Source organism: Falco naumanni, chromosome 8 (genome assembly GCF_017639655.2).
Source record: "Falco naumanni isolate bFalNau1 chromosome 8, bFalNau1.pat, whole genome shotgun sequence".
Classification (NCBI taxonomy): Eukaryota; Metazoa; Chordata; class Aves; order Falconiformes; family Falconidae; genus Falco; species Falco naumanni.
Window position 1 is genome coordinate 63952811 of NC_054061.1, and position 22594 is coordinate 63975404.

The window sequence follows — 22594 nt, forward strand, 5'->3', positions numbered from 1 at the left end:
CCCTGGCCCGGCGGCCGTGAGGGGGGGCGAGCTGAGGGGAAGAGGCGGGAAACCGCGGCGCCGCAGGGCCTGCCGTGTCTCGGGCTCATTCCCTAGCGACGGAGGGTCGCCAGGTGAGTCTTTGGCGTTATTTCGCCAGACGCCCCCTCACGCCTCGCACCCGCGCCGCCGGGCCGCTCGCAGCAGCCGGCGCTCCCCTCACGACGCCCGCGCTCCCTCGCGATCCGCCGTCCCGGCAGCGCCCCTGCCTCCCCACGGGTGCCTCCGCCCGAACGCCGCGGCTACGCGGGCTTGAAGGGGAGATAACCCAACCCCCTTTTCCTCACACTTTTTTTTTTTTTTTACTTTAACACGGGCGCATCTTAAACTGTCCCAAAACACTCGCGGGGAGGCGTTCGTACGGCTGCCCCGGCACACAGGCGTGCTTCCCACGGGCGGGACGGGACGGTGCCCTCCGCACCCTCCAGCTCGGAGCCGCAGCGAGGGCGATCGGGTCCGGCGGCTCCGCGCTCCCTCACAGCCCTACCTGCCCCTGGGCGCGCACCGCCCAGCCCGCCCAGCCCCGTGTTCCGCGGCACGCCCCTCGCCAAGCCTATTGGCTGCCGGAGGGGCTGCCGCAGTGCTGAGTGGCCCGGCGCCCCGTCTGTCAACGCCGCCTGTCAAAACACGCCCGGCTCCTGTCACAACAGAGCGGTGCTGCGGCGGCACTTCCTGCGCGCACGGCGCTGCCCGCCGTCCCCGCCCGCCGCGCTCCCCGCGCCTCCGGCACCGCGGGGGCCGCCGAGTGCTGCCCGGGCACCCCCGGCTGCGGCGGACGGGCATGGCTCCTCCGGGGAAAGTTGGCGCCGTCGCCGCCGTGCCGTGAGGGGAGCGCCGCGGGACACTGTCCGTTCGTCCGCCCGTCCGTGTCTGCCCCCTCCGCCCTCTCGGCGCCCCGGAGAAGTTGACGGTGCTCGGCGGCACGATGGCAGAGGCTGCCGGCAACCGAGAGCAGCCGGCGGCGGGCCGTGCCCCTCCCGACGCCGCGCACCGTGCCGAGGAGGAGCCCGAGCCGGCTTCGCTGGACGCCCCGGCGGCGGCCGCGGGCAGGAGGCGGGAGCGCCGCAGCGGCGTCTCGGCCGTCGGCGCTGCAGAGCGCTTCCCCGGCGGCAGCCTGGGGCCGGCGGCAGCAGCTGACCCCGACACCTGCCTGCTGGAGGCGGCTAAGGCCACGCCGCGGAGGAGCAGCATCATCAAGGTAGGGGCGGGCTGCCCCCGCCGCGGAGTTTCCGCCGGTCCCGAGCTGCAGCCGCCTGCCGGCGCGCCCCTGCCCGCGGGGCGGCAGGGGAGGAAGCGGGGCAGGACAGCGGCGCCGTGGGAGCTCGCCGGCGAAGGGCTGCGCGCTCCCTCCGCGCAGGCGAAGCAACTGCTGCCCGGCCAGCACCCAACAAGGGCGACGGGGCCGCGTCGCTGCCTCCCCCGAGCCCCCTGTGCGCCCTTGGCCCAAGTGGCTGAGGGAGGGGTTGCCCCCGGGGGGGGGGGGGCGGCCGATCCCGGGGGAGCTGCTCTGTGGGGGGGTCCTGCTCCTGCCGCCGCCGCCGAGGTGTTGGGGTCCCGCCCGCACTCCTGCGTGCCCCGCGAAATTCGTAGCGGGGCAGCTTCCCGCCGAGTTGTGAAGTTTTTGTCTAGCGGCTCGTATCTGTTCTTATTTAATATTTATGAAGCACCCGGAGGCAGAATGAATAGCTTATACAGCGATGGTTTCCTTTGCTCTCGAGTAGCAAAATATGCAGTGTCACAAATTAACAGAAGGCGTGTTTGGAGACTTAATGTGGTACAGATGGCTACGGAGCAATACCGTGCGTTTCACACCCTTTATGCGGAGTTAGCAGGTCGGGTGTGATCTTAAAAGCTTCCGCCTTTGTTATAGTCTGTTAAGGAAAATGACCTTATGATTATCTTTATCTGTTGTCGTTGTCCCTCCCCCATTTAATTTTTAAGAATACACTGTGTGGTTTCGAATTAAATGGGATCTTCTTACAATCTTCTTACAAGTACGTAGCTAATTGCTAGTTTCTGGGGAGACCATGAATGAAGTCTCCTGGGCAAACTTAATTCACCATATGGTCGCACGTGGTCCTCTTGTAGTGATTTGCACTTGGAAGGCATTGAGAGAACAGTGAAGTGAGACTTAACTTCTGTAAATGTGTGAAGGCGCTGGGCAGAGCTCTAGCTCAAGGCAGGAAGCGAAGAACACAGGTTTAGTTCTTAGAGCTTGGTATATTCTTTCAAAGGAGGAATAGATAAAATATTTGGGTTTTGCATTTTAAAGCTTTAATAGTCAGAGGAGACCGAGGTAGTTGAGTGCAAAAGATTCTTGAGGATCGTTTCAAAGTTCCATCTTGAAATATTAACCCGTAAAGTCCAGCAAAGCATTGAAGCATGGCTTTAGTCTTCTAAAGGGATCCACAGAATGTGATGGGAACAGTTCCAATCTGAAGTTACATAAATGTGTAAATGCTTTACTAAATCAGGACCAAAGTTCTCTAAGTGTTCTGTTGGAATGGTATTTTCTTTTGGAATTGTGTGAAGGTTTAAAAAATCAAAAAAAACACAATCTTGGATTTAAATTAAATAATATTTTTATAGACTATACCAGTTCTGTGGTAGATATGTATTAATGTTGTTATGTAAGGAACTGGTAAGGCATCATCTGAAAAACTGAGTAAACTTAAGTTTCATGTGCTCTTAGGAATGGTGCATTCAAACTAGAGCAGGTGCAAAGAAGGATAGTGAGGATGGGTTGGTAGGGTCAATTGATTGAATACTGCGTGAGGGAAAACTTGATTTTTAGGACAGCATTGCCTTTAGAGCAAAGGATGCCCATGCACAGATCCAGTCTGGAAACTAGAAAGTTACTCCAGTCACTGTGTCTGGAATGGGGTCTTATGATAGGAATGGAATAGAAGAATACCATAATTCATCTTCAATTTGGCTGTTCAACTGATGAATTAAATTAATAACATGGTTGTGTTCTGATAGCAGGTATCTGAACTTGAGAATTTGCAGGCTATGCATCTCTAAGGCGTACTGTTGGGACCCCATACAGAGCATTACATTAATTTTCCCACTAAGTTGTCTCAGTGGTGTATGGAAGTGTTTTGAATCACAGTTTTCCTTTGGCATTACACTAGTGAATAGGAAATACTTTTAACTTGGGATAGGAATTAAATAATTTAATTGTCTGCATCTTTCAGGAACTTCTGCTGCACTAGGAAATGTTCTTCAGGTGTTGAATACAAATTCTAGGTGGAATTAAGATACCCCACCCCTCACCCCACCCCCAATTTATTTTACCTTTTCTGTTTTTTCAGGACTTTAACGTGCAGCATTGTATGTTTTGCAGGGGAATTATTTTTACAATGTTTTGTTATATTTATTTTAATCTAAAAAGTCTAGATGTTCATATAAATCTATAGTCAGAATAGTATTTCATTGCTTGCTTTTGGCTAATCTTGCCAGCTGAAAAAGGGGAGTTTAAGAAAGGAAAGGAAGTTGTACAGTAAGGACAAGCTTTTATTCTGCAGGAGTTGAATGCTCTTGCCTTGTTTTCCCATTTCTCTCCCAATTATTTAAAGGTATACTTTAAGCATGAGTGGTCTCACTGAATTAAGCAAGAAGTTAAAATTCTGTAGATCTCGATGATCAAAGTATACTTCTAACAGCATTTTTTTTTCTCAGCTGTCTCCTCCTAGAACTCCGTAAGTTTCAAGCTTAGCATCTGAGCGTGCATTTCCAGTGGAAGCCTGACTTACGTTGGAGTGTTTTGGCATCCACAGTGTAACTGTGAGCTATGAAGGACTCAACAGGGACTTGCTTTAAAAACCTTTCCTGCAGCAAATTACATTTGGCATATACTGCAAGTAAAATATGAACCCTTCTTGATAATCTTCAGTGCATTCATGTGTTCTATATTTGGCTTTAGAAACAAGAGAACTCATTTATATAAAAAGAAGAAAATGTAGCGAGAATATTTTTATTCCCATTTTGCTTTGCTAATGGTCACAGCTTTGTAGATTGAGGTAAATTTGAAATAGCATTAATCAGAAATAGTTGTAACTGCTCTTGTGCTTTAGGGAGTTTTCATAATACATGTGTATTAGTTTTTTGTTTGGTTTTGTTTCATTTTTTATGCAAGGAAGAGGTAAATGGTCTTACTACAGAACTGGAGCAAGAAAGATTTTTTGCCATGGGAAGTCTGAAGTCCACAGAATATAATGGTTGGGAGGCAAAATTAGAGAAAGGGCAAGAGAACACAGAAGTTGACCCACTTTTGAAGAAGCTTAAAGATGGACCATGCATTGGCTAAATTATTTGCCAGATGTTTCCATTTCTTGTTTTCTTGTGTGAATAATCCAGGGCCAATTGTTTGCAAATAAAATGTTAATAGCAACCACTTTTAGGTCAGGAGACCGTCTAAGACAGTGCTTGAAGAACTGGGTTTCTTCTCTTTTACATGTAACACTTTACAAGCCTTCCTGTGTGGAGTTTTAAACAGAGCCGACTGATGCTGTTTTCCTTCTGGCATGTTCCTTCTGACAGTGCCATGTACAAGCATTTTAATAAATGGGTAGGAAGGCTATGTCATTTGTTATGTAATACCTACTGAAATATTTGGTAACTTTTTACCAAATTATTTCCCTGTCGGTTCTTATGAAACTTCACTCTCTGTTTTGGTTGCATGCAAGACAAAATTTTGGGACTACCTGTTGTTTTTTTTTTCTTCCTAGATCCTGTAGCAGATAAGGCAGCTCTGTATTATGTTAACAGCAGACTATGCCCGTGAACTGAACTTGAAGTAGGAACTGCAGAGTCAGACTTCAGTCACAGTAGAGCTATGAGGCCTTTCACTGAAGTTCTTCCAAAGACTATTTGCTTGTTTCATGCACACTTGCTTTTTTTTTTTTTTAACTCCTTTAAAAGCCTGTTTAGCTGTCCTTGTGATATACTAGTAGTCTGATGACTGCAAGGAATAGGGTTTTGCGATTGAATTAATTAGTGAAAGTATATCAAGATAGCCAGCTATCTTGTTTCAAGAAATTGTATTTTTCCTAGTGGCATTTTTAGCTTTTAAAAAACTGAACATGCATTGAAAAGGAATGAGCCTTAGTTTCTTCCAGTTTGCATTGTGAAGTGTGGTGAGAAAATTTAAGTGTTTTAAATACAGGATACATCTGTCTATGCAACATGACTGTTTAAGACTTTTTCACAAGACAAGAGATTTTCAGGACTGGTAACTCTTACTTAGGGTTTTGCTATGTAAGCTTGCATTTAGATACTTGCTACTTAATGATCTAAAACTATGACTATGTAGGATTCATTAAAGCTGATTAGTTAGGCAACAGCCCAATGGTGATTTTTATCATAATTGCATTCTTTAGTATATTCTTAAGTACTCTAGAAAAAGAGGAAAATATTAATAGAGAATACATTAAAGTACAGAGTGCAGCCTAAAAAGGTGTAGAGAAGGGCAAGAATGACATGCCTAGCCATGGAAAGACTGCCACAAAACAGGAAATTCATCAGATTGGTCTGGAAAAAGGTAACTGGTAGGTGATATTTTAATATATGTAAATTTCTAAACATTGTGGAGAGAGAAACATGGAACTGCTATTCGCTGTCTTTCGCAGAATGTAAAGAAGTAGGGGAAAGCCAGTGATAGTTGTATAGCAGCAGGTTTAAAATAAATGAAAGTATTTTCTGATGCAGCATGTGGTTAAATCATGCACTTAACAGCCACAGAAAGCTGTGGCAGTCAGAAATGTAAATGGGTTCCAGCAGATTTAAAATGACAAATTGATGGAAGAGAGCTTCACAATGCACCAAAGGCATCTGACTTACAGTCCCTAAACTACAAGTGGCTGAACACTGCGAGGCTACAGCAGGGCATTGATAGCTCTGCACTTTCCTGCTTCTTATGTGTCTCCCCATGCATGTCGTCCTGTAGCTGGGATACCAGCCTAGACTGACCTTTATCTAACCTGGTATCTATTTGTTGAGAAAAACTTAAATAGACTGTTAAGAGATAGAGAAGACTGTTTTCCATTGTTGGTAATGTAAAAACACTGTAGAAATAAAATTAATCTTCTCTGTTAATTAGTTATTTGGAATTAATTATATTTTTTGCCAGCTTTACAGAAGAGAAGCATTTTGGAGATATTTTTTGGATTGCTGCAGCATAGCTGTAGTCTTTATACTATTTTCATAACGCTGTGCCTGTATTCCATACACCACTTTCATAAGCATCTACTTAAGACAGGTTTGAACAGAAACTGTACTGGTTGTAGACCTGCTTTTGTCAAATGAATGATATCCAGTAGTTGTTATCCCTGAAGTTGGGTGGGTTTTCTATTGAAGTGTTGCATTTGTCACTAAGATACTTTTTCATGGAGGGCAGTAGGCATTTCAGACTGAGGTTTAACCCCTGCCTCTTCCCAGAAAACAAAACACTGTTGGTAGGTCCAGTATGGCTGTGCCTGTGATGATAACATTGTAGTGAGAAGGATTTAGGTGTTACAGTTTTTTGTGTCAAGGTATTTTTAATAATCTGAAGCAATGCAGACCACATTCCACTGAAGACCTAAGTGTATGAAATAGGATTCAGATGCAGAATTTGGGCATATGGGTCTGATGCAGCTGTCCAGAAGGCTTACCTAGCTTCTTACGCCTTTCAAGGAACGAAGTTTTGCCAGAAAAACATTCTACAGGGATTTTTTTTTTTTATTGTGCATGACCAGAGGCACTTATACTTGCTGCTGAGCATTTTAATATGTACCTTGTGCCCGAGTCAGTCTATGAATAATAAGTGAAGATTTCTTTCCATTAAATTTCTTGGAATTTTTCATGTTTAATTTAGACTTTCTGTTTCTGATGGTTGGATTTGCCACAAAATACAATAATTCCGATTTCCAGCCATCTCTGTACTAAAGTGAAAGGTTATTTAACTTCTGCTCAAGAAGAGCTTGGTGCCTGGCTAAAAGACTTAAATGTGAACCTTGACACTGACTTGTGTAAACTTTAGTTAGTACTTTCAAAAGAAACCAAACCCCAACAGCCTACATCCAGGCTAAACTGCTTTTATTATGCAGATTTGTCTGTCATGCAGCCTGCTAACTGGAGTATTTTTCTTGTCAGTTGGTTCCATATAGCACAAAACATAACACAAGTAGTGATCTCATTAAACATGTGGGTAGAGATGGGTAATAGCATTGTGTTTGTGGTATCTTTCCATACAGGATCATAAAAGTTGAGATAATTTGAATGCCTTGCACTGAATTAACTTCCTTTTTTCCAACTGGTGAGACAGTATCCTTACTGTAGGATACTAGTAAGTCTGGTGATCTGCAAACACAAGTTCTGGCAGGTCTTTACAGGAAGTCATTTGATAGGTTTTCTAGGTAAGAGGTAGGAGCTGTTGTGGTCAGGAATAAGAGATAAGGTTGGTGATACTGGTTGATTTCTTTTTAAAGTATGTGATGTGCATAAAGACTATTGTGCAGAAGTACATAAATTATGATTAAAAATAAAGTTCTGTTGGAGTAATGGTGCTGGTGGGTAGAGCAGTGGTGAAGGAATGCTTTCTACTGTTTTCCAAATATGTTAAGCAGCTGTTAATAGAACTAAGTTTTCAGATCTGTGCAGAGATGCAAATCCTGTTTCTTATGATAATGTTTTATTCATTTGGTAGTTCCACTGAGATCAACTCCATCTGTAACAAAAATGTTTTATTTGAGTTAATGGTATATTTTTTTTCTGGCCTTCCCAGCAGTACATGTGAAAATGCAGGCAGTTACTGTAGAGCAAATAATGCATCCTCTGTGGTGAACCATGTAGCTGATCATGCTCATAAAAATCAGCATTTCTTTCAAGGATGTACCTGGTAGGTGTAAAGTTTGGAAACACCCTGGTGATTTTTGTAAAAAATGGGGTATGATGATTAATATAACATTTTATTACACATGTATTCTAGGTTGTTGGGTTTTTTTCTTTTGGACAATATGACTTGGAAGTTTTGACATGCACGTCACATTTAGGAACTACTCGGACTTGATTCAAAAGTTAAGTTCTGCAAAAAGAAGGCTAAATGCTTTTACCAAATACTAACAAGTTCTGAAGACTGAGATCTTTGTATGTATTGGCATAGAAGTATATTGACAGTCAAAGCCTTATTCTTAAATCTTTCTGTATCATGAACAGTTTTGGTTTTGAAGCCTACTTACGTAGAATACTGTCTTCTGGGGGAATCTTTTTGTGCCAAAATTTTGCAGTTTTAGTGGTTATTGAGCCCCTTCCTGAAATGTGTTTAAATTACTGAGATTATTGTAATGGTTTAAATTAGTTATTAGGAAAAATGTCTTCACCAAAAGCGTTGTCAAGCATTGCAACAGGCTGCTCAGGGAGGTGGTGGAGTCACCATACCTGGAGATATTTAAGGGACATGTACATGTGGCACTTGGGCACATGGTTTAGTGGTGGACTTGACAGTGTTGGGTTTACTGTTGGACTTGATGATCTTAAGGGTCTTTTCCGACCTAAATGATTCTATGTTCATTTAGTTGTGATTTATTGTTAACACGTGTATTTTTTAAGTTGAAAGTCTCTGACCATTAAGACTGTGTACAGGCCCTAATTGAAATAATAACTGGAATCAAACAGAGATGAAATATTCCTCTTGCAGAGCCACTTACATCAACAAAATTAGTCTTGGGATTATTTTGGGCAGCATGCGTCAGGTAATGTTACTGCGATATGTCTATTTAAAGGTGCATCAAAGTCTGAAAGGTAACTGATACCAAAATATTGCTACTTTGCAACTGTACTGCGAGGATTTAAAAAAGATATTTTAGCTGTAAATGTTAGCATGAAGGTGTAATTCTCCTCCTCAGTTGCATGCTCAGGGGAGTGTTAACACTCACACTGTGTCTTGGATAATTCTAGCAAAAACAGCTACAGAAAACATTTATTGTATTCACACTGATTATCCCCCAGAGGTTCTCCATCCTGCTAGATCTCATCCCTCCCGGCTGACCCATGTTGTGCTGCTTTGGTACTTCTTTGAGGGGCAGAAGGAGCGTGCTGCCTGGTACCTTGTTCAGAGACTCGTACAAAGTGGAAATTAGTTTGAGTACTGAAAAGTTGACAGGTATTGATTTGTGGGAGTGTAAATGCCTACAGCAGAAGCAGGGTGGTGGGTAATTAGGACTCCAAAATCATCATCCTTCACTGGAAGTTTCTTTTGATAACTTGGATACAACTTCTGAATGGGCAGTAAGAATCTCTCTTTGATATCTATTCAGTATGAAGCTGGCTACTTAATTACATACCTTTCAGATAATCCTGCAATCAGATAAAGCATAAAGCTCGTGTCTTCTTATTTTATGGACCCAAAGTCTGTCAAGCTATGTGGAGCAGTGATCCTCCCACCTTAATTTGGATCTAATTATCTATATTGTATTACAGGTAGGCATAGCATGTTTTTAATTTGTTAGACAGTTTTGATGGATTGCTGTTCTGTTCTGATTGTAAGCTACAAAATTTTATTTTGTTTAGCTCTTTCAGATAAGTTTGTGGAGAAAACACAACAAAAAAGGGAGTTGCTTAAATAAAATGCAGGGTGCACTTGTGATTTAGGAAAGGCCTGATGCTTATGCAAACATGGCTATATCCACCTTGCTTTTGTGTGTATTGCTGTACCTTTCTCTGTGTTTTGTGTTGATGTATCTCCTAGAAAGCGTATCTGCTTAAAAAGAAACAAACCAAAACCAAAAGAACAACAGGCCAAACAAAAACTTCTGCCAGGGCTATTGATAAAAAAGATGCCATGAATTTAAGACATTCTGTAACATTGCATCCTACTGTACTGTCAATACATTTTGAGGAGTATGTGTTCTGTAGTGACCGTGTGAGAACGTTGGCTACACCATGTATGCAAGCAAAAAGCAGGAAGTGAATAGGAAGTAAAACTCCTCGATCAGGATTCAGATGCTAGTGCTCAAATAACTGGCAAAGCCGTGGGGCAGAATAGAGTGAGAGCATGTATAGAAGCTCAAGTGATGTTCAGAAAATTGGATTATACATAATCCAAACACTGCTGGGAGGGGAGGCTGCCGTGGGGAGCAGGCAAGGCTGAAATAAAACTGGGGAGCCTGACTGGGAGCTTGGGCAGTGGAGTTAGGAGTCAGCCAAAAGTGAGCAAGCAGGGTAGGGACATGGTGAAGGGCAGTGACTAAGACTGCAGCGCTGAGCTCCCTGGCGGGGAAAGAGTCCTGCAGGGCAGAAAAATAACAGCTTGTGTCCTGAGCTGAATTGCTTTGGTATAGCAGTCTCTTGGACATGTACAGAGCTAGAGGTGTGTAGGTATTTAAGGGGAGTCGTGGCTGAATGATGTACAGTTTTGGGTAGAGTGGGGGCCTGTAAGAGAGGGCACAAGGCAGTTGCCAGGAGGCCAGAGGGTCCTTTTTTTGCCATGAGCACTTATGGCAGCTCTGGTGGAGGCAACAAGAGGAGGATGAGCGAGGGCTGCCCTGGTCCTGCTCTTGCCAGCTCGGTGGTTGAATCTGATTCCTTGCATCCCTCTCTTCCTGAGTGAAGCTCATCAAACATTCTGGGGCAACTCCAAAGCCATTTGGGCATCTCCTATTAAGCTTTCCACATCCCCATGGTGTTTAGGCAAGTTTTACTGTTCTAAGTTATCATCACAACAGTGGTTTTATTTTATTTTTGTCAGGACAATTTTTTGAGAGAAGAGATGTTCTTGGTGGATTCTGTCAGGTTTAGCCTACTGTTGCTATTTGCATGGAACAATAAAAAACATGTTTTACTTAACATTAGATTTTTCTCTTAAGACACTTACAAAATACAGCATAGGCAACTCTCATTGTAAATGTAAACGAGTTCTGGATTCTTGCGTTCATTTTTTTTATAAGCTGTACTTTTGTTTGGAAGACTCATGTGATGTAACTTTTTTCCTTTTAAATTTAATTTTAGAACAATTTTCATAAATATCTGATTAGAAGTTGCATTTTGCCCAGCTAAAGTGAATGCTGATCTCTTCAAGCCAGAGCTATCAGGAGAGAGCACTATGAATGAATTACTGTAAGTTCTCTTTTCTTTTTCCAAATGAGATTATGTAGGAGCTTATTAAATTAATTTAACAAATGTAATCGTTTAATAAAAGAATTATATTCCATTGAAGTATGACACACCTCCAGGCTACCTCATATAAATACTGTAATAAAAAATTCTGTGAGTGCAGGCTAAAAAAAATAGATGTTGGAATTCATTAAACATACGAAAAAAGACTTTCTGCAAATGTTTTGTGTTCTGCAGTAGATGGAGCCCAATCCTGGACACTGCCTGCAAGCTGCACAGCTCTCAGTGGGCACGCTGTGTGTGCGGTCTTCTGGGGCTGGCCGTGCTCTGCAGGGAACACCGAAGTCTTGGCGCTGGAGTGAAGACAGATTGTTCTGGGAAATATGTATGGATGTATCCGGAAGGAGGTCTCGTCTTCTAGCGTTATGTAAAATTGGTTGTGCTTACGTATGATTTGGAAATGCATGTCATAGTATATATAGCTTGTGAATTTCTTTCTCAGTGTTATGATTCACAGTGGCAGTTGCTCCCTAAAGCAGTGCAGATTTTGAGTATAAAAGTAGTTTCTGCGGTCTCTGAAATCACTGGCAATTTTCCCATTGCTATCAGTGAAGGAAGGAATGGGTTGAACTTAAATACCTAATCACTGAACCCTGTTATTTTACTTTGAAACCATCTTTTTCATGCTTTTAAAGACTTAAAATGCTGTTAATTTTATTATGCTGATCCTTCTTGAACTAGGTGAGGTTGTTTGTCATACCTGTATCACTTTAAACCCAAACATTACTGGTGAAGAATGAATTTTAGGGGGTTGTTTCCAGATAACAGTTGCTCTTATTAGAAACACACACCCACAAAAAGTGAGTTGCTGTTAAAACTGAGATGCAAAGAGAGAGATGACTTAATAAACAAATGTACTTGCTGTGAGTTATTTGCTTGGCAGTGCTGCTGGAGGCAGGGTTTGTGTGCTGAATGCACATTAACAATTCTGTTCATACTCAGTACTTCCCCCCCCCCCCCCTCATCTTTATGGATGAGAAGGAGGCACTTTCATACGTAGTGGTGAGGTACACAAGTCTGATGGACAGGAATAGTGCTTAGAAGTAGTTCGTTTCAATGAACTGATACAGATCTCATTGAGACCAAATCAGAGACTGTTCAGACTTCAGAAAATTCTCCTGATATCTTTAGTCGCCGCGGAGTGTTCCCTGCAGCAGTACCTCCCAAATTTGAGGACTCGCTTTTTTAAAACTATTATAATTACTTAAATAATCCTGGGCATAGATTACATAGACCACTCCGAGGACTGTGGTGTCTTTCTGCAGAGAAGCTGGGTTGCAACAGTAGAGGCAGGGGGATAACCACATTTTTTGGCTTGGGAGCGTGAAATGCGACTGAGCTAAGCAGCTTGCTTTGCCTCGGCTCGGTAGCCTTGCTGGGAGGGTGTGGGGCCCAGGTGAAGCTTAAGTGCTAGGAAAAAAGGTTAATTTAATGACACGAAATTGATAATTTGCTTTGATCGATGGAAAGACTAAGTATCTTTCACTGTAACCACATCCCATGAGCTGTGAAATGCTGACATACAAGCACTTGTGATGAAATCTTGTGGCTGTTGGAGAGTCATTAAGAATTCCCTTTGTCCAAAGAGCTCACCTTTCTGAGGGCTAATGCCCAGACTCACGTTTAGATGCGAGCTGATGCCAGATGGAGCATCCTGTTTACCAAGAAGAGATGAAACTGAAGGAGGAACAGAGCGCACATTAGGAGTGCAGAGGTGCTGGGAAGCAGCGCCTTGCTGGTGCCCACTTGAGGCAGTGCCTGTGATGCCTGGAGAAGAGACCAATTTTGTTGCTTTTCAAAGAATCATGATTTACATAATGTGAAGTAAAAATCCCAAAGCTTAAGAGCACACTCTGATCCTGTAACAATACTTTGCCTTCCAAATAGGAGAGGACCATACATTTTTATTAGGTTTCTTAATGGGCATAAAATTGACATACAGTTGGTGTCTGGCTTTCGCATATCTCTTCTCTCCAAAGAAGGAACTGTGTATTTCCTTCAGGTCAGCTTCTAACTTCTCCAAAGATACTCATCTGTCAGCTTGAATAAATGGAGCTATATCCTACTGCAAGTGTGTTTGGCTTTGTTTTTAGAAATTTGAGGATTTGAAAGGAACAGTGTGGGCACAGTGAGGAAAGATCAGCTTTCTAACATAAAAAGGCTACAACATTTTCTGTCTTGTTTGAATAGTTGTGAGGCAAAATACATGACCCTGCTCAGATGTACTGTTTTTGTGGTGTAGATGTGGTATAATCCAGAACTTTTTATTTCATTTGAAATGCCATTTACTTTGTTTACCTATCTGTACACCTACTCAGGGATCACAAAATGTCTCTAACTTGTGTTGTGGCATATTGCAGCCAGGAGCACATATTGCACAGTTCTCCAAATATCATTCAAGGAAAACACTGAAGTGTTTACATGTCTGGATAGATGTATGTTCTAAAGAACATAGTTCCACTTGCTCAGTTTATTCCCATCCACCTACCTATGTGTGTTTCACGCACACTTTGCGTGACAATAGACATTCACAGAACATGTTAAATTGCCTTTTTTAGGCTAAATTTTGCATTATTATACAATTTTAGCAGTGGGAAATGGTAATGTTGCTTCCTGTAATGAACCCAAGAGTTAAACTTGGTAATTATTACAAAATACAACTTATTTTCAAAAGGAAAAGAAAGACTATTTTAATTCAGCATTACAGTAGATATGTAAGAAGGCAAAGTATGGTTTATGCTGTCAAATAATTTGCATATGTTGCAAGGCCAACGGCCCTTTTCTTGGAAGTTGGAGAGATGAAGAGTGTCAGAATGACCAGAGAATGCAAAAGAGAGAGGGGGGGGAAGGATGGTGGATTTGCTGGAAAACTGGTCCTGAGCTGGCAGTTTCTGCAAGAAGCTGCTGTCTCTTTTTCTCTCTGGCAAAGAGGGGTGCAGACTATTTTGTGCTGCTGAGGCAAACTGCAATCCGGAGCAGTCTGTTAGGTCAACAGAATTGCTTGCACTGAGGTGTTGCAGGCCTGAGATTTTGTGTATTCTTATTTAGGCCTGTTGTGTTAAAGAAGTATTTGATTCATATCATATTTAGGTAGAAGAGACTATTCAGGAGTATTTGGCAAAGTTCTTGGTATTGGAAATGAAGGTTATCTTCGTAAGTGCTTAGTATTGGCAGTTGTAAATGAATGGCATCTTTCAGGGTAAGACCATGAATGTCCCCTGTGGAAAAACATGAGTTACTTGCAGTTTGGACAGTGGGAATTTTTTAATCTTCTTGACTGTGTATATCGAATGCCAGCTATACTCAACTATACCGTTGAATTAATAAAACAGTACATGAATCTGGGGTTTTTGGTTTGGTGGGGTTTTTTTGGGTTTGTTTTGGTAGGTGTTTTTTTTTGTTGTGTGTGGGGTTTTTTTGGGTTTTTTTTTTTGTTAGTGGCTGGTTGTCATGTCTATCTATATTTTTAGTGGCTGTTCATAGTTCGTAGGCATTTTCTTTTCAGGAACTTTGTACATTTCCAGTTATGGGTTTATATCTGAATCCATGGGCAGTGTTTGGGTATAATATTGCATTACCCCTTTGGGTTTTATTATGCTCCAGTAAAGTAATGATTGGATGAATGCAAATACAGAGGTAAATGATCTGGAAGAATAGTATTGTAGAAAAGGTGTAAACATGCTGAGTGTTTGTATAACTTGATATAACCAGTTCTCAGATAGGAGTCTTAGGTACTCATTAATCTGTACAGCAGATTTTGCTCTGTTGCAAAACTTGGAAGATTTCCTCTCCCATGTTTTTGAAAATACTGTGGGGTTTTTTTGTTTCTTTTGTTTGGGTTTTGGGTGGGGTTTTGCGTGTCTGTTTTGCCACTGCATTTATAATGCATGCTTTACTTGCTGTATAGAAGATTTTACTATGTCAAGAAAGTGTTTGGGGTACTTGTCACACTCAGCTGTATAGGTAGTGGCAGTTCTGCTGCAGTTATAATTTTAAACCCCTTCTGGAAAAGGCTGCAGAAACGAACTTGATGAGCGTCTAAGACTCCAGACATTAAACATCCTTCTGGAGGGACCTGCAATGGCTAGACACATTACAGAGTTGTTAAATAAGCTTCTAATGGTGTCAGATGAGCCACTAATAACCAAAGAATGCCAAGCTTTTCTCTCTTTCTGTGATGATTTAGTGATCAATAGCAGTAAAATAACCCAGGCAATGCACTAGGGAGAATTGCTGCTCTTCTCAAGTGGTTGTTTAAGATAAGCTTCGTGGTGTTTCCAGTGATAATAATGATTAATGCTTACTTTGCTGCAGACTGCTCTATTTTTTTTTTCTTCTCCGTAGTTTGTATACTATATGAGAAGTTTACCACTGTCTCTCACAGCAGGTCACTACCAGCCATGCTTAATTAATTGACTCGTTATGATGATGGATTTGTATTTGGTTTTACAGATCTGTCTGAGTGCCTTCTTCCCTGAGGACACCACTGTACTTTGTTCTGATAGGTGTGAAAAACAAGAAGAAAAGTTTAACTGCCCCTAGAAGCCTTCAAAGAGTTGGAGGAGAACAGCCTAGGAAATGATTCCCTGCTCCTCGTCACTTTAAAGTATGTTGTGCATTGTGTGATTGTGTGCTTGGCAGGGGAAGGACTGGTTGGCTAGAAGAGAAAGCAGAGCTTATGGAGAGTTAACTGCAGTGACCTGTCCTACGTAATAGTGTATAAATATTCTGCTGGAGAAGATGCTGCTTGTGTTCATTACTGTACTGTATGCTTGAAGCCAAAATGCAGGGAGGTACAGAATGGCTTGGTATCTTAATATAGACTACAAAGGTTGTGGTGGACCTACAGAATACTCCAGGGAAGGGGGAAATGTGTCATGAATCCAGTTCAAATTGCAGTTCAAATTTTTGAATAACATTTCTCCTGTGATTATTTTTTTCTGTATGCAAGGGTAATTTGTGTGTGAAAGATTCATCCTGTTTAGCTGTACTTTGTCTGTTCTGTGAAGCCAGTGTCTGATGTTAAAAGCTGGGAACAGAAGAGGCACATCCTTGAATGTGTCTGCCTTGGGCAAATAGGATGGATGTGTTGAGGAGGGGAGCAGTGGAGGGAGTTTGCAGTGTGACTCAGTGAGGCCTTGACTACGTACTTCTAACCTTTGCCAGTCTGGCAGCCATTTTTAAATAGCTGCTTTACCTCATTTTATAGCCAAATACTTCTGCTCTTTCCTATTTTTTCAATCTTATCTTGGCACTTAAAAATAGCACTTTTTATTTTATTGCAAAGCAAATGGTCACCAGTTAATGGTGAAGATCGTTAATTCCATTGTCAAGTTAAAAAACATGTATCTGCAACCTTTTGTCTACATAGTAAAGTGTTTTTGCCCTGTATTGGAATTAAATCTATGCTGCTTTGAAACTATTGGGAATGTGCTCGCAGTGTTCCAAATGGCTGGTCAGGCCACAGTGGACTTGATCAACTTGTGAATTTTGACTCTGATTTTTTTTTTTTTTTTTTACTTGCTATCCACCATAACCTTCTTACTCTCAACTCAGAATCTGCTCCTTGAATTTGATCTGTGGCCTTGCCTACACTGGGAAATTCTCAGGAAATGGAAGGTGAATTGACTGAAGATGTAAAAACATATGTAAAAGCCCAAACTAAATCCGATTTGATGACTGTCAGGAGAAAATAGCGCTTTTACTTTACTGTCATTGTGATTCCCTGCTAGTGCACATTCAGCTCTCAGTAACGTACATTTTGACTTCATGCATTCAGCCACTAAGTCTTTTATTTCTGTGCTGCCCCTAAGCAGTTCAAAGCAAAGTTCTTTCAGTGCTTTTGGGGTGCTGCCTGAGGTTACCTTGCACCTCTGTTACAGTATCAGGGTTTGCCAAAACTGATGGGAGCGATTCACTGTGGTGCTAATACTGGACTACTTAGAGCGACAATATCATGTTGTCAACAGACTTATTGAGTAATAGTGTGGTTTAGATATTCTTTTTAATCATGCATTTTAAAACTTGTGTTGTATTTGACAAAAGTAATGGAGCTGTGATTACTCTTTCTGTAGCACGCTCTATAGTGTCTCAAGACTTCAGAATATGGAATGATAGTTTCTGCTTCAAAGTTAACGGGCTTATGTAGGAGTTACAGTGTTTTTATTTCTTTTACCACCATGGTACTGTTTAAAGCTATATTGGTTTTGTTGCCATAATAAAGTAGTGGTGAGTCTTTAGATCAAGTGTGTAGTGATAATTTCAGAGGTGAAAACCCCATGCTTTGCCTTTTTGGGAAGGAACACAAGGTGTTGGACAAAGAATATAAAATGCTTCATGTGCATTTAACTTTAAGATTAATGGTAAGAGAAAGACAGGCAGACACTCTCTAATTTTAACATTTACAAGGACATTGTGCAGCACAATAAAAGTTGTGTTTTTCTTTTTAATAAACTTCTTCCCCAAAAGCAGTATGGTTACAACACTGATTAAAAATAGAAGCTTGGAGAAAGAAATGAGAAGGCAAGAAAAGACAGTAAAGATTCTTTTATTGAATGAGAAAGGAGTCTTTGCAATGAAGAAGCATCACTTTCTAGAAGGATAAGACTTTTAAACCTCTGTATTAGAACAGAATTTTTTTTTTCTTCTCCATCCTAGCTTTGAGGGTGTCAGATTTTTTTCTGTCTTGTGTTTGCTTACAGTGAGGTTAAAGAGGATGCAGTGTCTCTTATGCTGGGGCTGCTTGGCTGCAGCCCAACCTGGGTAGCCAGTCTCCCTGCTGGCAACGGCTGTCCAGTCTGCGTGACCGCAGGGGGTAAAGCATTGCTCCCTTTGGAACAGTTCTTACTAAAATTGATGTTAACACCTTTGTCATAAATATGACAAATATTGCTTGTGCAACAAGTCATTAGTTACTCATAGCAACAGTTGGTTTTAAAATCTTAGTATGTTTATGTCTTGTTATCTTTCTGCAACTGATTCTTCCTTTTTGCATAGAAGAATGGAGATTATATATACATCACACTCCCAACTAATGTGAAAAGGTGAAGAGTCTTGGTTACAATCCTGGTTAGTATTCAGTATTCACATATTACTGGACTGTGTCCTGTAGCTGTTTACATTTCTTATTTTTCCAGACTGACAGAATTATTTCAGTCCCAGAACTTTCCTTTTTCAGTGGAATGATGACACTTTCTTAGCTTCATTGTTTTCTGCTGTTCTACTGGAAATACTTTTTTTTTTTTGGCAAGGCTGAAGCAATTTTACCTTGGGACTTGGTCAGCTCTGATGGAATCTGTATGTTCTCACCAGGTTGGATACCTTCCCTTTGGACTTCCCCTCCTCTCCCCTCCTGGAGCTGCTATATACAGCGTGGCAGTGTGACAATCCAGGCAGGTCATAAATAACTCTTGAAAGAGGCTTTGCTAGAATCGTAAATTTCTTTGCTTTTTGGGAATCCTTGACTCTGAGAACCAATTCTCTTCCTGCCCCATAGTTTTAATTCTATTTCTCAAGTCTCAGCTAGTCAGTTGGTTGCTTTTAAAGGAAGCTTCCCCCCCTTACTTTTTTTGTTTTTGAAGTATTATGGTGCCAATGTAAACCCCCTCTGCCTGTGAGGAAGAGGGCTTCTGCAGATGTGCTGAAAACCACCCAAGAAAGGGATGGAACTGAGGGGAAAAGACATTTCTCAGACACACTCTTGATTGCCAGTTCCTGAAATCGAGATCTCCTGCCACTATATAAGGAATCGGAACTGCCTGTCGTTTCACTCTTTCCTCCTCTGCCTTGTAGAGTTGTTTCAAAGATGAATTTAGTTGTCTTCCTACACTCCCTTTGGAATTCGCCAACATTGTCAATACTTAACTATTTTGGAAAGAAGCCTCCAAATGGTGTTAAATTTTATGGGTCCTATAAATTATAATTTCTGACTATAAATACTAGGCCAAAAATATATTCAGATTTAAATTATCCATACTTAAATGGATGAGGAAAATAATTGAAGGATACAGGTAGTATTGTGCTAATTTGTTTTATAGAAAATAATGGCAAGAGCTGCAGTGATTGAACAATGTAATGAATTATTTGAATAATGTGTTTGACAAGTGCTAAAAAACCCCCTCAACCTGCACTTTTTAGGAGCAGAAATATACTTTCCTAAGACGTGTACTTTGGATACAAATTGAAAGGGATTTCAGAATGATCACTTCTGCAGCCAAGCAAAAATACAATTCCTTAGAGGCTACTGTTACCAAAAGTCAGCAAGTTATTATTCTACTTAAAATCAGTGTCGTTCTGTTTATTTTTCAATTATTTCTTGTTTTATAAGGTTACAACCATGGGAACGAAAATCTGATGTCTATGAAATAGCTATTCACACTGCTTTTGCAAAAAACCTTGACATATGTGTTTCTATGGAAAAAGTGGATTACTTTCTCAAAACTCTTGAGATTTCAGGGTGGTGAAACCTCCTTTTCCTACAGGAGAGACCATCAAGAGAAATGTCCTTGGTGGTGGGCACTAAACAGCTGTTATTCTGGGTATTGCATATTACTTATTGGATATAAATTGATATATTAACCTGTTTTATTTTTCAGAGATTATTTTATCTATGAGAGGGTCTGGTCTACAGAAAAACCTTTATTTTAGTGAATTGTCAAATAGAAATAAGATCTTCTTGAAAAATAATCTCATACAAGGTGTAATTACAAGGTTGTGAAAAGCACTGGGGAGACTCTGAATTAGTGTAGTCCAGGTTTTGATGGGGTTTGAGCATCGAAATGACACTTCCATAGCACTTCTTGGTGAAAGAGAATACAACTTACAGGTTTTTTTCTCAGTTGTAATCTTTCTTCAGACCTGTTAATGCTTTGATCCTACGAGCCCATTTTTTTCCTGCCATGTATCAGCAAGACCTTTAATAATGGCAAGTTAAGTGTACATGTAACTAATTGCAGGATTGTGGTTGAACATTGCTGTGCACCAGATTCTGCCTGGGCCTCCTGGAGAGAGGAAGGATTCAGTACTATACTTTTCCTTGTATCACTACTTCCCACAGCATATATGGGAGAAGTGCACAGTCCAGCTACTCTGCCTGCAGCCGCCGAGATAATACTGAAGGGGAATGAAGGGTCACACACAGTGCCTTCCTCTTATTTTCTCATCTCCGGGCTTGTTTGGAGCAGAGCTTGACAGAAGTGTCGACCAGGTTCTGTAGAACCAAGTGCTGAAACATTTCTACTGTAACAACTTAATTCTCTGTATTCATCATCCTGCTTTGCAGGTTTATTGCAGGTATAGATGGCTTTCAGTAGCAAGTCATCCTCTGTACATACACAGTAGGCCAGCACACAGATCTGAGATCTTTAAGCCTACATGCATTTGCAACATGGGTTTTTTCTTTGTTTACATAAAACTCATGTTGGGAGGCTATAGTTTAGCGTGAGTAGTAGTGAGAACTGAAAATTCTGCAATTGAGCCTGGTTTATTTCCTTCCTGACACTTGTTCTTCTGAGTGTTTTTGCATGTAAAAGCTCTCATTTCTTTTCTTAAGGAGTGAAGAAATATCAGCTAAACAAACTCCCTCCCCTCCCCCCCCCCCCCCCCCAAGGCTATTCCAGTAACGACATGTAACTAGTAAAAAGACAAGTAGATTTCTCAGTCTTTTTTTCCTTCTGAAGAAGCAAATGGTGTAGGTATGAGCTTAAAGCATATTAAAAAAAGTTTTAACTGCTACTTTGAGTGGCTTTGAGTGGCAGAGCGGTAACTGTGGTACTTCTTATGAAGAAGAGGTATTCATAACTAACTACCTATTACTAATTTCTCCCGCCAACAGATTACTTAAGGCCAAGAAATTCTCAAGTCCTATCTGCAATTCCTAGTTACTAATCTTGGGGGGTTTAATTTTTTTTTTTTTTTAATTATTTTTAAGTGGCTATTGGAACAATTCAGGTAGTCAAGGGGACATATTTTCTGGAAGTTTTCCTTTTGGGAACTGTTTCCTCATTTCTAATTACTGTACTTGGATCACATAAGGAAAAGCTGTGTAAGATGCATATTGTGTTATGTTCTAAGCAGAATTTTCTTGCCAAGGTCCAGTTGCTAACACTGTGACTGTCCTTTTGAACTCACTGCTGATGCTGACAGAGAGGTGGATGCTGCAGAGTTCGTTACTTCTGGCAAGAGTCTCTGTGGCTCTGCACTTGGGTGGGGAGGCTGTCCAGGGAGCTGCGTGTCGGTGCTCTCCCTCCTGTGGCAGGATGGTCAGCCCTGCTGAGCATGAGGGGATGTGGCAAGGCGTTGAGGGTATTTGAGGAGCAGCTTCAGGCACTCGGGGGTAGGCACTTGCAGTGGTAAGAGAAGGACAGGGAGGCTGAAGTTACTGCTGTAGAGCTGTGGGGATGTGGGGCAAGTCATAGAGGACACTCGTTTTGTTCATTCCCCAAAGCTTTTTGATCCGCACAATGACTTAAGTGACTTCCACCTCTCATTTTCAAAGGATGTTTATTCAAAAGTGTCATTCCTTATCTTTCTCATGCTAATTTATTTTACAGTGGCTTATAATGAGCATCGTTGTTTCCGTGTTTTTCTTCTCACTGCAGAGTTGCTGTTTGGTCTCACCACAGAGTTTATGTACTGAAGTGTCCTTTTGCTCACTCTTCCTCCAGATGCCTTGTTTTATGATAGCTGTTTTCTGATGATCCAAGCCTTGGAATAGTTGAATGTGTAAATATTTTTATTGCATCTTTGTTAAGCAACTTATTACTGCAGAACACTTTATGACAGTCTTCCAGTTCCAAATAAAGCTAACGTGCTTTCCCTTTTTCCCTGGGAGCTACAAAACTTCACATGTTAAATGTCCTTCCTAGTGCAAAACAGTATTATAAAGCAATGCACTGCTTTCTTGACTAGCATGACCATTAATTTAAGAGTGTGATGGTTTAGAACAAACAGTCTCCCTTGGGTTACTTTGCTGGTAACTCCTTTCCTGTGCAGTAGAAACCATTGGGTCAAATTAAGTTTAGATTCAATTAATAGTTCTCTTACACAGTTTGGGTAAGATGTATTTTAGCTTACTATTTCATATTACGATATTAAAAAAATCCAAATAACTGAAAGCAGAAAGAAAAGGGTTTATTTCTCAGTTTATCTTGTAAATATCAGTGGAAACTGATGTTTTCCTTTAGTTCTGTTATTAGAGGGGTTGAAGAGGCCAGTTTTTCTTGGGCTGGGTGGGACCTTCCTCTAAGTACTGTCTCAGTGATTCTTCCAAGGTCTAAAGAGGTCTTAAAGCTGATGGATGAATTATTATTTCCTCTTCCTGTCTTCATTTTGTCAATTTTGTTGTGAAAGTAGAGGTAACTGTACGCTTGGTTGCAAATGGAATCCTTCAGGCTTTCCATGAATG

General features: G+C 41.4%; 1 protein-coding gene across 1 annotated transcript in view; it reads left to right on the forward strand.

Annotated features, from left to right (window-relative positions):
• Nucleotides 1–693: 693 nt before the first annotated feature.
• The window catches only part of PLCL1 (phospholipase C like 1 (inactive)), a 205639-nt gene continuing 183738 nt past the window's right edge, over nucleotides 694–22594 (forward strand). The window contains exon 1 of the mRNA XM_040604447.1: nucleotides 694–1237. Coding sequence (XP_040460381.1) covers nucleotides 965–1237 — 273 coding nt within the window. The 5' untranslated portion in view covers nucleotides 694–964. The remainder of the gene's footprint in view (nucleotides 1238–22594) is intronic.